The sequence below is a fragment of the Podarcis tiliguerta genome (genome assembly GCF_965153285.1).
Source record: "Podarcis tiliguerta genome assembly, chromosome: 6".
Taxonomy (NCBI): Eukaryota; Metazoa; Chordata; class Lepidosauria; order Squamata; family Lacertidae; genus Podarcis; species Podarcis tiliguerta.
In genome coordinates, this window is record NC_139539.1 from 85,193,144 (window position 1) to 85,208,958 (window position 15,815).

The window sequence follows — 15,815 nt, forward strand, 5'->3', positions numbered from 1 at the left end:
GTGTAACTCCTGGTGGCAGAGGAGGCTTGAACAGAGGCAATATTAATTAAAGCTCAGTAGAAATTAAAACAGTGTATACTGTCTGTCTAGTCTTGCTCTTACTTGCATTTGTGTAATGGCTGGCAAGCTTGAAGCAGGTTTTTTGTTTGTTTTCAATTTGGATCGATGTATGGATATTTCATTATGTCTTTTATTAATAAAAACTAGAGGAAATTGTCAAACGCAATGGTGTCTCTGTTTCAACTCTTGGAGGTTCCAAATCACTCTAAAGGACACTTGTACCAGGCTCCGGACACAGTCTGCCCAGTCTGTAGTGTGACTGGTCTTGCTATTCTGCTGCCCACGTCCACGCTGTAGTATTGATCTGTAAGGAGGGGAAATAAAGATAAAAGTCTCATTCAAGTCCCACAAGCAGGAAATCTTGACTTAAATGTGAATCCCTACTATCACTGTGACGTGGGTGGCGCTGTGGGTTAAACCACAGAGTCTAGGACTTGCTGATCAGAAGGTCGGCGGTTCGAATCCCCGCGACGGGGTGAGCTCCCGTTGCTCGGTCCCTGCTCCTGCCAACCTAGCAGTTCGAAAGCACGTCAAAGGGCAAGTAGATAAATAGGTACCACTCCAGCAGGAAGTTAAACGGCGTTTCCGTGCGCTGCTCTGGTTCTCCAGAAGCGGCTTAGTCATGCTGGCCACATGACCCAGAAGCTGTACGCCGGCTCCCTCGGCCAATAAAGCGAGATGAGCGCTGCAACCCCAGAGTCGGTCATGACTGGACCTAATAGTCAGGGGTCCCTTTACCTTTACTATCCACTGTCCTACAGTGGAGGATAGATTCTATTGCAAATGCACGTTTCCTCAGACCTGTTGGTTAGTACTGTAGCCTTAAATCAAGTGCCACCAAACCTTTTGGGTCTGTGGGCACATTTGGAATTTCGACTGTACGTCATGGGCACCACCTCTGCACCCCTGAGAAAAAATGTGCACTCAGCCACAAATGGCCTTCATTTTTCCAAGAGGTCTGTGTAAAACTCAGATCCAAGTCCTCTTGAGTTTTGATGATTTTACACCAAATTACCAAAAGGACACAACGTGAACTTTACGGTAACAGACAGCACAGTAAAAAATAACGGATGCAGCAGTTGCTAGCACCCTTAGAAACATTGGTCCAAGATGCACAAATTCTGGATCTTTATGATTTTTACAGAAGATAACCAAACCACAGAACACAGAGATGACCTGTGTTTTGAGGAGGATCCCTTGTAAAAATTGAGAGGGGAAAAGACAAGTAGTATATGTCCGTTTCGTTATTGAACTGAACTGGAGTACAAAATTTTTTTAAACTAGCCATAGATATTTTCCCGTCTTGGCGGCAGCAATAGTGATGTTTTAGCTTCAACATACCTTTAGAAAAAGCATAGTAATCATAACCATCTGGCTTCTGATCATTTGGAACCGATATAACAGAATTCACTTCTTTTGGGAATCCTCTCCAATATGAGGCAACTTTGACCTCTGGCTGCAAGACTCCTGCAAAAGCAAAAGGAAACATTAGGAAAGAGAGGCTATCAAATCACTGAAGTGTTATAACCATTGGGCCTGTGACACATGAAACAAAGGCATAGGTTGCTTTTATATATATAAATATTCCAAAAAATAGCGTAGGTGGGGGAAATCCATCCTATATAGCATGGATGTTCAACCGGTTGATCTCTAGCTGATTTCCATCCCTGCACCCTCGCCGTTTCCTTCAGTCGCGCAGGATCGCTAAACCGGAAGATGGAGTTAGCGCTGAGCTCCACAACTCTGACAACTCTGAACTCCCCCTCCCCCCCTAAAAATGGGTAGATCACTGCCATATTTTTTTCCTGGGAGCATCTTGCAGTCTCTTGGGAGTTGGACGTCCCTGCTATATAGCAGGCATAGGCAAACTCGGCCCTCCAGATGTTTTGGGACTACAATTCCCATCATCCCTGACCACTGGTCCTGTTTGCTAGGGATCATGGGAGTTGAAGGCCAAAAACAGCTGGAGGGCCGAGTTTGCCTATGCCTGCTATAGTGTTTGAAACAGCTATACTGCAGTCATGCACACAGACCACTTCATTTTTAATTCCACATGATTTAAACATCCTCACTGCTTGATTGTAGACTACTAACAGTACAAGACGGTGAACATACCAGTTGGCTGGTGCCTGAACTGAACAACCGGGCGATGCTGGACTCTGACGGTCCGGAGAATTTGAGCCGGTCTTACTGAACGTTCAAAGCGCCTCCGCCTTTTCCTAATCACAGCTTTTGGTTTGTAAGCCGGATAGTTCACAGTCACCACTTTCTTTTTGGTGCATTTCTTCGTTCCTCCTTGTTTGTAGGTATATTGCTGGAGGTTGCCGCCTAGATCAGATAAGATTGTATCGGTGAAGGTATTTGAAGGCACAAGGCAAGAAATGACACCCCACCGCACTGTTACTTACAGGTTCAGATCCCCAGCTAGAAAGGCCTGGCCCTGGACCCCACAAAACTACAATTCCCAGAACCCTGGAAAGAGGTGGTGGTAAAATCTTTTCCCCAGTGGGAAAGACTCCCTCAAGGAGGCAGATTCTCCTTTATTGGAGGTTTCTAAGCAGAGGTCAGATGGCCACCTGTCAGGAATACCATATTTTTCTTCCCATAAGACGCTCCGTCCCATAGGACGCACCTAGTTTTTTGGGGGGGGAAATAAAGGGAATTTTTTTTCCCTTTTCCCTTTATTTCCCCCCCAAAACCAGGTCGGGGAAACCGAACCAGGTCGAGGAACAGCGGGCTCCCCACGCTGCGGATGTCTGCCCGGCATGAGGGGCGCTCTGCTTCAGGGCGCCCTTCGCGCCGGGCGGCAGGCTGCTATCCGCAGCGTGGGGAGCCCTGCGGGGAACTCCTGCAGGGCTCCCCACGCTGCGGATGTCTGCCCGGCGCGAGGGGCGCTCTGCGGCATGAGGGGCGCTCTGCTTCAGGGCGCCCCTCGTGCCGGGCGGCAGGCTGCTATCCGCAGCGTGGGGAGCCCTGCGGGGAACTCCTGCAGGGCTCCCCACGCTGCGGATGTCTGCCCAGCGCGAGGGGCGCTCTGCTTCAGGGTGTCCCTTGCGCCGGGCGGCAGGCTGCTATCTGCAGCCTAGACAGCCCTGCAGGAACTCCCGCAGGGCTGCCTAGGCTGTGGATGTCTTCCTGAAGCCTGGAGAGCGAGAGGGGTTGGTGCGCACCGACCCCTCTCGCTCTCCAAGCGTCAGTGAAAGCCTGCATTCGCCCCATAGGACGCACACACATTTCCCCTGCATTTTTGGAGGGGAAAAGCTGCGTCCTATAGGGCGAAAAATATGGTATTTGAGCCGTGGTTTCTGCATTGCAGAGGTTTGGACTCACTGGCCCTTAGGATCCCTTACAACTGATTCAGAACATTAGATCAGTCGTGATGTTAGTATATAATAATGAGAGAATGTTTTTCCCTCAGCATTTGTCAGGGGAAGATATCAAAACATTCCCAGAAACAAGAGATTCTGCAGATGTTCTATGAATGTCCCGGACACCGTAGAGCATATTCTCTTTCATTGCCCATTGTACCGTACGCTCCGTCAACGCGTGCTGTCCCCTCTTTTGGGTGGTCTGGAACCCCAGCAAGGTGAATGTGTGGGATTCTGCCTATCCGACGTTGACCAAAGGGTAACGGCGGGGGTAGCCGAGTTTTTGGTAGCAGTTCTCCAAGGAGCAGGTTAACAAGGAAAACCACTGACTCTATATGCATATATATATATATGTATGTAGCCAACTGCTGCCTTTTTATATATATTTCAAGGCTTTTATATCTTATTTTCTCTTTTATGGTTTTATTTGTATAATGCCTAATAAAGGTTTGATAAGTAAATATAATAATGAATAAATCAACAGTCCAGTTGCACAGTCTGCACTGTCACAACTGACATTTCCAAAACTCAGTACCGTATTTTTCCGTGTATAAGACTAGGTTTCTTTCCTAAAAAATAAAGTCAAAAATTTGGGCGCGTCTTATACAGAGATACATCTCTCCCCCCCCCCCATTTTCTTAAACTGGGGTCCACCCAAATACATTGGGGCGTCTCATAGACGGAAAAATACAGTATATTCATTTTTTAACTCCTGAACTAGGGTTGCAATTTACTTAATCAGAAGTTAAGGCTTTTTTTTTTGTCTTTTTTTTCCGTTTCTCATTCTTTTATATATTTTGTACATTTTGTACATTTTTTTTTAAATTGTTTTTACAAAAGTAATAATCATAAATAAATAAGAATAAAAACATGCACCCCACCCTGAGTCCATTCCATTATAACTATCCAGCCTCCCAAAATTTCAACACCTCTTGTGATGGTTTGACCCCTTTCAGGTTTAACAGTACAAATTCTACAAACAGCCTCCATAGCTCCTCAAAACCATTTCTCCTGCATATTCCCCGTCTTACCTTAATGGCACATGTTAACTTATCATTAATAGCTATATCCCACACCTCTTTAAACCATTCTTCCATTTTATATTCTGCTTCCCCCTTCCACTTCCTAGCTATCATAATTCGTGCAGCTGTCAATAAATTTGTGAGCAGGTCCTTCGTAGCCTGTGAACCTTCCACCCCATCGTAAATTGATAATAATGCTACTTCTGGACTTTTGGTCAGCTTTAAGCCAGTGATTTCTGTTATCTCCTTAAACACCCTTTGACAAAAAAAGTTTACATTTTGTTTGAGTTTTTACAGATTAGCAATGTTTAATATATAAAATCCATTGGGTTATATCACATGTTAGTCCTACACAGAGCAGATCCTTTGAAAATAATAGACACTATTAACTTGGGTCCATTAATTTCAATGGGTTTACTGTGTGTATAATGCTGTACTATAACAACCAAAAGATTTTAAAGCTTTTGATCAATTAAAGTATCCCTTATTAATTAGGCAGCAGATAGTTTTAAAGCTACCTTTTTAATACAAGTATTTACAAGTCTGGTAATAGTTTCCATCTTAGAAGAATGTCTCCATCTACAGAATGTTTCTTCCAAGGTGGCAACCTTTGTGATATGTGCATGCATAATTTTAAAAACAATATGCTTTCCCCTCCCCTTTCAAAACTCTTATTCCTCTTGTAAATTTATGTAGATGTAATTGAGAAAAAATGGCTTTGTTTCAGTGCCAGCTGCAATACCAGCCATCGATCCAAGACCACAATAATGCACTGTACTGTATATCTGATAATTTAGTTTTGTGATGAATGTTCAAAATTGGTATTATTTTAACCAAGCCTAAATATCCAAGGGATGCAGGTGGCGCTGTGGTCTAAACCGCTGAGCCTCTTGGGCTTGCCGATCAGAAGGTCGGCGGTTCGAATCCCCACAACGGGGTGAGCTCCCGTTGCTCAGTCCCTGCTCCTGCCAAGTTAGCAGTTCAAAAGCACGTCAAAGTGCAAGTAGATAAATAGGTACCGCTCCGGTGGGAAGGTAAACGATGTTTCTGTGCGCTGCTCTGGTTCACCAGAAAGTGGCTTAGTCATGCTGGCCACATGACCCAGGAAGCTGTACGCCGGCTCCCTCGGCCAGTAAAGCGAGATGAGCTCCGCAACCCCAGAGTCGGCCACAGTCAGGGGTCCTTTACCCTTTTTAAAAAAATATGCAAGGCTCTCACTGGCCTTACATATTGGATTCTATCCGGTGTTTCCGATGTATCTGACATGAACCCTAAATATAAATCTTACCTTTTTTAAAGAAATAAACCGTTTCTGGCCTGTTCTTGTGTTTAGCCACAGAGAGAGCACCTGTAATTTTTCCATTCAGTCCTCCAAATCCTTTTACAATTGCCTTGGGATAGCCAGAATCCATTTTATCATTGGTGAAGCGCCAGTACTGAGAATCCTGAGAATTAAAATGGCTGAAGTTACGTCAAACATTAAATGTAGATTTCATTGGGCTTACGTGCCTTTAATGTGGATATATGTTGTTGCTGCTGTTGTGGTGGTGGGAGGGGGCCATTTTAGAGGTAATCCTTATTATCACCACCTTTTCCTCAATAGGAATTATTCCCAAGTTGTTTGGGGAAGGGAGAGCTTAGTACAAAGGCAGAAACATTATTATTACCATCTCATCAAAAACCCTAATTTTGATCAGCTTGTAGATGACATTCAGATGAGCCAGTATTATTAAGTGATGCTGTTCTTTTTAATGTACAATATTTCCTGTGTATTTCTCTTGTCCTATTATTTTCTATTCCACAAAGCTAGTTAAACAAGCAAAAACTAGCCAGCCAGCATTAAGTATATATTTTGCTTTGGGTCTATGCATAAGTATGGCCACTAGCTGTAGTAATTCAAAATTATTCCTGGATTCATTTTATCTTTATTTTCTCACGTTAATCTACAGCATGGGTAGGCAAACTAAGGCCTGGGGGCTGGATCCGGCCCAATCGCCTTCTCAATCCAGCCCTTGGACGGTCCGGGAATCAGCTTGTTTTTACATGAGTAGAATGTGTCCTTTTATTTAAAATGCATCTCTGGGTTATTTGTGGGGCATAGGAATTTGTTCATTCCTCCCCCCAAAAATATAGTCTGGCCCCCCACAAGGTCTAAGGGACAGTGGACCAACCCCCTGCTGAAAAAGTTTGCTGACCCCTGATCTACAGCAACACACCAGCAATAGACATAAAGTAATAACAACGAAGACTTAAGAGTGTCTGGAAAAGAAGGGACTTTTTCAAACATTTTTTCCCTCACAACAGCAAATAAAATAGACCTTTCTATTTTTGAATCACTGGAGGTGGCCGCCATTTTGTTTTGGGGAGGACTGTGTGTCTATTGGGGACGTGTCCTCCACATCTATGTGTGTTTTTTGTGTTGTTGTTTGTTGCAGCATCCACATATTAGCATCGAAATACCAGTTAGTATTTCCCCATCTCCCATTTAATCCAAATTTATCCTCTTCGGGGGAAATTCAGTAAATAAAATGTAGCCTCTTGCCAATTACCCATTGGCAAATTAAGCCCCCATCTGTCTAATGCTAGGGCAGGGCCTATTTGCAGTCATGTTGATTTTCCTGAGATTTAGCCCCCCCAAAAAAAAAAAAATTAGTGAAAACCTGTGCCAACACGTTACTTCAAAATGAACAAATGGTCACTGGCATATATGTGGTTAGATGGAAGGAATTAGCTTAACTTTAAAAAAAAAACCCAAAAAAACTGGTCATTTTCAATAAAACAGGCAAGATTTGGCTGTCAGAATCTGACCTACTAAGGTTACTGCCAGGCTTGGCTTACTTGCAAGACTTCAATTTTAGGTGTGTCCTTTTTAAAAGCAAAAAAACACTGGCAACATGTATTGAGAACATAAGAAAGAAGCAGAAGACAGTGTGGGAAAAAATGATCTGGAACACAGTTAATTGTTTAGACGTAAGTGAGCATACCTCATAGAATATAAAAATATAATTCATTTGTTCTTAAATTTATACCCCACATTTCCTTTTGAGTTGATCCAAGCACTAGCCATTGTTCCTCCTGTCCACCTTTTATCTTCATAACCACCCTGCCAGGTAGGGTGGGCTGAGTGGGATTTTGAAACTGGGTCCAAAGCATCACACTAAATATGACATCAAACTGGCTCTCGCATTTGGCTTAAACAACAACGGGAAAACCCTCTTGCTTGAGCTACACAAATAAAGGTTAGATATGCAAGGCTCTTGAAATCAACCCGGCGCCACCGCCATACCCTCTAACATTTCTCCGATAAAAATAGGGGCACCCCATTCCATCATGGAAGTGAGAGCTGGACCATAAGGAAGGCTGATTGCCGAAGAATTGATGCTTTTGAATTATGGTGCTGGAGGAGACTCTTGAGAGTCCCATGGACTGCAAGAAGATCAAACGCATCCATTCTGAAGGAAATCAGCCCTGAGTGCTCACTGGAAGGACAGATCCTGAAGCTGAGGCTCCAAGACTTTGGCCACCTCATGAGAAGAGAAGACTCCCTTTCCCTGATGTTGGGAAAGATGGAGGGCACAAGGAGAAGGGGACGACAGAGGACGAGATGGTTGGACAGTGTTCTTGAAGCTACCAGCATGAGTCTGACCAAACTGCGGGAGGCAGTGGAAGACAGGAGTGCCTGGCATGCTCTGGTCCAGGGGGTCACGAAGAGTCGGACACAACTAAATGACTAAGCAACAACATTCCATCATGATAACTTTACAATTTTATACCCCACACATTTTACTGTGTTGCCCCAGTCCAGTCTGGGCTGCTTCCAACATATATAAAAAACATAATAAAGCATTAAACATTAAAAAAAATCTTCCCTATATCGGGTTGCCTTCCGACGGCTTGGGGGGGTTGGATAACTCCATACCCTCCAACATTTCCCCAATGAAAATGGGGACATCCTAAGGGAAAATGGGACATTGCAGGATCAAATTAGAAACCAGGATGGCTTCTCCAAATCTGGGACGTCTCTAGAAAATAGGGTCTTCACCTCACCAAACAGAACCAGCCAAACCACCCAAAAACAGTTGCAAAATTTTGAGGGTCACCAAGAATACCACATGCAGCCAGATTTTGTGCCCCACTTCTTTTCAGCTTCCTGGAAGGTTATTCCTTGGATTCTTTCAGCAGAATGTCCTGTCTTTCCCACAAACTTCCTTCTTATATTGTGGTATAATGAACACAGATTGCTGGCATTTCAGGGGTCACTAACTGCTTCAAACGCTATTTAAAATTCCAGCTGAGGAATAGGAAATATTTAATATGAGGTGTGGCGCAGCGTTTTAGTGTTTATTGGAAACTACTCCCGTCCTTCAAGCTGTTTCCATATTAATTTTTAAGATGTTTTTACCAGGTGCCGAACTCTGTGGTGGTTTCTCCCTCTTCTTCGGAGACATTAATGGTGCGCACAAAAACCGATCTGTCATTCTGGCTGAAATGTTGTTACGTTTATAAATGAAGCTTGCTTAAGGCTGCAATGTTTAATGGGTCAGCCAGTTCAAAAAACCTGGACAGGTGTCTGACTAGAATAGTGTTGCCAATTAGTCAGGCATCACTTAAAAAAATTCAGGTGTGTTAATACACATATTCATAAAAAACAACAACTGCATGGCTTAGGCACCATTTTATAAGAGATGTGAAAGAAAGGGGAGGATGTGTCCCTGTGTGACCCATATCTGAAGCAAATGAAAACAAGAGAAAAATATGTTGTTCTTCAAAACTGTCATACGTGTGGAGGAAAACCTTAAAACACGTTGCAGAATTCTTAAAAAATAGACCAGAGGCCATATTTCATCCAGCAGAGCTTTTACTTGTGCTGAAGGCAAAAGAGCATCATGGTCACAAATCCAAATACCTTCAGGATTGGCACAGTCCATAAAAAATCCAGTTGCAGCACTTATAGAAACTTACAAACTTATCTTATGAGACTAAAACTGTTATGTACTGAGTTGAATAGGATCCAAAAGGCAGCAGTCTGATTGGTCCTAGAACAATAGGATTCAGAATGCAGCAGTCTGGTTGGTCCACAGGAGCCACCCAATCCAGCTCCAGGTGGAAGGGAATCCGCAACCTGATTGGCCTACAGGAGAATCCTGGAATTAGCCAATCACATGGGGCCCATTGTGTAAATAATGTATATAAGGCAGACATGCTGGGGGAACTTCCTTTCCTCCTCACCACTATGAGCTGAATAAAGAGCATGAAATCCACTCTCGACTCTGAGTATATTTCAAAAACCTTAACACTAAGCATACCTATGTACAGAACAGAGATAGAAAGAGAAAGTAAAACCCAGGCACCTTCTGGCCTATATTTATAGTCAGCATGAACTTAATTAGAAGGAGGTAAGAGAACCAGTTCAAATCAAATGTACAGTGGTACCTCAGTTTAAGAGCAGTCTAGTTTAAGAACGATTTGGTTTACAAACTCTGCAAAACTGGAAATAGTGTCTTGGTTTGAGAACTTTACCTCAGTCTAAGAACACAATCCGAACGGTGGAAGGGCACCGGCGGCGGGAGGCCCATTATGGAAAGCGTGCCTTGGTTTAAGAATGGTTTTGGTTTAAGAATGAACATCTGGAACAGATTAAGTTCATAAACTGAGGTACCACTGTACTCAAAAATAACCCAAACCATCATGACCTTTCTTCCTGCCTCTCTCACACAGAGAAGCTTCCAGAAGCTTGTAGAATCCTCTTGAATTAATCAGAATAGGGATAATCTCTATACATCAGATCAATACTTTATGCAATAAGAAATGCAAACTGACACTCCCCCCATTTGTTAGTTGCAGGAAGTATTGATCTGCAAAACACTTATAGGAGAAAAAAAACATTGCATGTACACCTTCCTTCCACAAGAATAAACCCTAGCTTTTTGTTGCTAGACCTGCAATTTATCAGCAGAAAAACAGTATTCCCAGATGCTTCTGTGACTAGCAGAAAGACACCCTGACTCCCAGAACAAAACAACTCAACCTTCTTAAGCGTGACCTTAATTGGAAGGAGATAAGAGAACCAATTCAAGCCACCTGTACTCAGAAATAACCCAAACCATCATGACCCTTCTGGAAGCTTCTGTGTGTGAGGGAAGCAGGCAGAAGGGTCACGACGGTTTGGGTTATTTCCGAGTACAGGTGGTTTGAACCGGCTCTTTAGAGAACCTTAGTGTTGAACGACACAAAGTGAGCTACCTAAAGGTTTTGCTTAGTAAGAACAGAGGTCCTACTCCCACTTTTTGGGAAGTGTTCCTTTAAAGGTGGAAGCTGGATCAGCTGGTGGTAATTGACGCTCGTTATTTAATGCAATGCCTGTGCCAGGTGTTCCTGGGGAGTAAGCAGGTTGGGTAAGCTGGTCAGAAGCTGTCTTTATGGGACTTGAGCTGAATGCTTGGTGGTGTTTCCCATTTCCTGAGGTAAATTTCAGGAGGAGCTGGCTCGTGTTTTGCATAACTAGATGTAGAAGGAAGGTGTACATGCAATGTTTTTCCCTATAAGTGTTTTGCAGATCAATATTTCCTGCAACTAACAAATGGGGAGAGTGTCAGCTTGCGTTTCTTAGTGCATAAAGTCTTGAGCTGATGTATAGAGATTATTCCTATTCCTATGAATTCAAGAGGATTCTAGAAGGTTCGCTGTGTGAGAGAGGCAGGCAGAAGGGCCAAGATTGTTTGGGTTATTTCTGAGTACATTTGATTTGAACTGGTTCTCTTACCTCCTTCCAATTAAGGTCATGCTGACTATAAATATAGGCCAGAAGGAGCCTGGGTTTCCCTTTCTATCTCTGTTCTATACATAGGTATGCTTCGTGTTAAGGTCTTGGTCTCATAAGATAAGTTTGTAAGTTTCTGCAAGTGCTGCAACTGGATTTTTTATGGACTGTGCCAATCCTGAAGGCATTTGGATTTGTGACCGTGATGCTCATTTGCCTTCAGCACAAGTAAAAGCTCCACTGGGTGGAATATAATTGCCTCTGGACTATATTTTGTGAACTCTGCAACATATTTTAAGGTCTTCCCTCCACATGTATGGCAAAAACCTCTTCCAAATTTGTGCCAATGTAATTGATTAAAAATCAGATATTGAGATTTATGCAGCTGACTGACAGCTTTGCTTGTGCTCATTAACTTTCCCACTCCTTACTGTGCTTAAAGGTGAATACAGCATATGCTTCCTTATCTTTGCTGCTGCCTAAAGTCCTTCCAGAGATTCTCTATTTCATGGGTGGGATTCAACTGCATACCAACAAATTCGGTCTGCACAATTAAAGTGAATTCACCACTCTTGCACAACAAAGCCGTTTCCCAAAATATATACAGTCGTACCTTGGTTTGCATACGACTTGGTTTGTGTATGTTTTGGATTACAAGCACGTCAAACCCGGAAGTGCATGTCCCGGTTTGCAACCTTTTTTTGGATTACAACCCAATTTTTTTGGATTACGAACATTTTTTATTTATTTTTTAGGCCCCATTGGCGAAAGCGCGCCTTGGGTTACAACCTGTTTTGGTTTACAAACAGACCTCTGGAACAGATTATTGTTGTAAACCAAGGTACCACTGTATACAGTATTTTAAAAACTGGGCAGTGTACAAGAAGGAAAGTCTGAGAGAGCTATTGCTGGATACAATGTCATATCACCTCCCCACAAACAAGTAAGAATGAAGACTTAATGAACAACAGACTTGCATAGGCACCCTGCAAACTTTGTGCAAACCAGTCAGGATAAATGATCAATAAAAAGGTCACTTGGAAAAACTTCTGTACCAGTGGCCTCAATCTAACACAGTGGTAACATAACCCTGAGCCTATTTCCCCAGAAATAAGTCTCATTGTGTTTAGTTGGGCTTACTCCTAGGTAACAGTGCATTGAATTACAGCCTTGGGCATGCTTAACTCCACTAAGATTGTTGGATTGTATCCTAGTTCAACTCTAGAAATGGCCATGAAAGTATTTCAAGCCAGAAAATGACAGCCGTTACGCGGTGCTCAAATAATAGTGGTCGGAAGAGGACGAACCCTGCTCCCTGATACAGTAGCTCTAGTTTTCTGTGACAGTGGAATTAATCATTTTGTTTTATTTTTGTTTAGGGAAACATTTTATCATGTGAGTCCTGCCAACAGTCTGAAGTCGTACAGCCCAGACACAAGTTAAGCGCCTCAGCGAGAAGCACAAACTTCTTTCTTGCATCTGACTGAAGCCACCACAGAAATAAAACTTCACAGATTCTACAAAACGCATCCATCTGTACAAAGAATAGTTCGGACAACAACCAACAATCAACATTGAATTAACCGATGCATGGTAAGTAAGGAAACAGTCATACCTCTTCTTGCGAATGCTTCATGTTGCGTTTTTTCGGGTTAAGAAGTGTTTACTTCTGAGTTTCGATGTGTGCGCACATGCAGAAGCGTTCTGCACGGTTCATGCATGCGCATAAGTGCTCTATCGCGCTTCGCACATGCACATAAGCGCCGCTCTGGTTATGGACTTCTCGGGGTGTTAACAGCACCCCGGAATGGATCATGTTCACAACCGGAGGTACCATTGTATAAGCAATGCAGAGTGTGACATTTTATGGTTGCAAAATTCAGGTTATGTGTGTTCATTTGTTTCGTTTTTGTGCGACATTGATGATCTCCAAGTTATAATCGCCACCTACAAATGTCAACATGTCAGTGATCTGTCAAGCACATTGAGGAATTCATGTGACCCACCTTAAAAAAGAAGGTTTTGCCATCACAGTTACATCTAGAGAAGACTGTGTCGATGGGAGAGGGGATACCCCACACCTCTGTGATTTTACGGGGGCAAGGTGATGGTGGACTCGTTCCATTCAGCAACCAGTAGTAATGGCCTGCAAAATCAAGCAGAGGTTGAACAGGTGGAGAAAGGGGAATGGATTAATCCTCAGGAATCAGTCTCTCTGTAGTACTCAACCTTCTCAATATAGAAGGGGCAAGAGTGGTGCCCTGGTGCATCAATTTGTGGAATCCTGTACATGTTGTTTTTGGTGGTTTGAAGATGGTGGTAGCTATTTTCTGCAAAAGGCAAGTGTTCTTTGGCCATTGAAACATAATTGTCACCAGTCTGCTTACTCACCTCTGAATACAGCCAGTGATCCATTTTGTAAAGGGACTATCCCATCTGCCGGCTTCCGGTTGCATAAGTTCATCTCTTGAGGTACATCTGGTACAAAATAAGTCATTTTAATTTTACAATTCTAAGTTTTATATCGTGAAGGATCCTCTACTAAAAAAGGTTTAATCCTAAATGCTTTAGTTTATGCTAACAATATTCACTGGGCATTAACCCTAAGACTTGTTCCAAGGACATAATTCTCACAAAGATAAATGCCAGATTTAATGTACTCCTTGCTAATTGACTTTGAGCACTCCTCTCCAAAATATTTGCACTGACCAGTTCTAGAAGGTTCTCAAGGATCCAGTGATTTGCTCTCCAATCAGACCATACGCAATCATGGAAAACAAGCTCTTATGAGGAAAAGGTTGGAGCAACTGGGCATTTTTATCCTGGAGGAGAGGAGCAAGGAACAAAAGGCAGGACTGGGTCTAACAGGCTGAAGTTTACAACAGGGTAGATTTCAGTTGTCATGAGGAGAAACTACTTGCCAGTAAGAACAGTTTGACAGTCAAGCACATTACTTATCTGGGTGATAAGTCTAGAGGTCTTAAAGCAAAGGCTAATCAGAGAATCTGTTGGAGATGCTCTGGCCCTAAATTTCCCACACTGAGCAGGGGGTTGGACAAGGTTCAGTGTTTCCAAACTTGGCCCTCCACCTGTTTTTTTGGATTACAACTCCCATCATCCCTAGCTAGCATGACCAGTGGTCAGGGATGGTGGGAACTGTAGTCCAAAAACAGCTGGAGACCCAGGTTTGGGAAACCTTGATCTAGATCAGCGGTTCTCAACCTGTGGGTCCCCAGATGTTGTTGGACTACAGCTCCCATCATCCCTGAGCTCTGGCCTTGCTAGCTAGGGATGATGGGAGTTGTAGTCAAACAACTTCTGGGGACCGACAGGTTGAGAACCGCTGATCTAGATGGTCAAAAAGATTCCTTCCAGCTCTGTACTTCTCTGACACCATGCATTTAGAGCACTTTAATAGCCATGTCTTCCCCCAAAGAATCTTGGAAATTTTATTTGACCCTTCACATAGCACAGTTGCCAGCCCCTTTAACAAACTACATCTCCCAGGATTCATTGGGGAAGCCATTGTGTAGATGCAACCATACATGGTCTTCAAAAGCTTTGATCTTAACATTCGTATCAGCCCAAAAGGCACCATTTGATACACCATATTCAATAAAATAAAAACTTTTTTTAAAAAATAAAAATACAGCTTAGTCTACTGATATGTCTATTGGAAGGTGGTGTTAATATTCTATACCACTCATATGCATGAGATTGATCATTATTGTATTGCAGATGAGCAACTGGGTGTATGGGCTCATATAGGAATAATTTTTGGCAACGCTCAAATTCATTAGTCTTGTTCCACCCTTTCTTAAAGAAGCTGTTAGGTGGTACAGTCCCACTCATTTTTATCCTTACAACAATCCTCTGAGGCAGGTTTTGGCAAAGACAGAATGACTTGAAGCTGGATCCCTCCTGTCACATGGATCTTTTGCTTTCTGGTGTTAATGTATTGCTAAATGTACTCATAGAAATACCCACATATTGAAAAAAACCCGTTGTTGTTGAGAAGACGGTTGTATTTGGACCCATACGATTTATGTTCAAATCCCTGCTTGTCGATAAATTTTGCTGGGTGAGTGTGGGCCAGTCACTCTCTGTCAGCTTAACTTTACCCACCCCTCCCAACATAATGTAAGAATATCATGGGTGTAGGTAGACCATGCCTGAGCTCCTTGGGGAAAATAAAGTAAAATACAACACAGCTTAGCGTGTAATTCCAGTCTAGGAGTTGAAATTACACCTGCCAGGTCTATGATTGCAACTGTTGCTCTTCTACAAGGCTTCTTCACCCTTCTCTGCTCTTCTAACATGGCAACGGATTGGGGGGAAGTGGGAAATGTTAAGGAAACACATCATTCTTGCAAAGTATTTCTGAATTGTACACATACAACCTGAGTGTATTTTTGTCAGGGTTCTTTCACGCCAACTGGCTGAAGGCTAGAGAATGGATACACCCTCTGGTGGAGCTGAATCAACATAAAGGCACTGATTATATCAAGATTTGCCACCGCCATCACAACTGCATGTTGGTACCAATGGTTATTCCAAGTCCTTTTTTAGTATTGTTAAGTATTGTTACTTAACTTAATATTGTTA

At 42.9% G+C, this 15,815-nt stretch overlaps 2 protein-coding genes across 4 annotated transcripts in view; one reads left to right on the forward strand and one right to left on the reverse strand.

Annotated features, from left to right (window-relative positions):
• The window catches only part of TPR (translocated promoter region, nuclear basket protein), a 60,131-nt gene extending 59,905 nt beyond the window's left edge, over positions 1 to 226 (forward strand). For both annotated transcript variants that reach the window (XM_083445255.1, XM_083445256.1), the window contains exon 50: positions 1 to 226. In XM_083445255.1, the coding sequence (XP_083301381.1) occupies positions 1 to 50 (50 nt within the window). In that variant the 3' untranslated portion in view covers positions 51 to 226.
• A 4-nt stretch (positions 227 to 230) lies between these two features.
• Positions 231 to 15,815, reverse strand: part of PRG4 (proteoglycan 4) — a 42,240-nt gene continuing 26,655 nt past the window's right edge. For both annotated transcript variants that reach the window (XM_083445257.1, XM_083445258.1), the window contains 6 exons: positions 13,602 to 13,688; positions 13,217 to 13,356; positions 5,739 to 5,895; positions 2,176 to 2,388; positions 1,402 to 1,527; positions 231 to 364 (listed from right to left, as the gene is read on the reverse strand). In XM_083445257.1, coding sequence (XP_083301383.1) covers positions 261 to 364; positions 1,402 to 1,527; positions 2,176 to 2,388; positions 5,739 to 5,895; positions 13,217 to 13,356; positions 13,602 to 13,688 — 827 coding nt within the window. In that variant the 3' untranslated portion in view covers positions 231 to 260. The remainder of the gene's footprint in view (positions 365 to 1,401; positions 1,528 to 2,175; positions 2,389 to 5,738; positions 5,896 to 13,216; positions 13,357 to 13,601; positions 13,689 to 15,815) is intronic.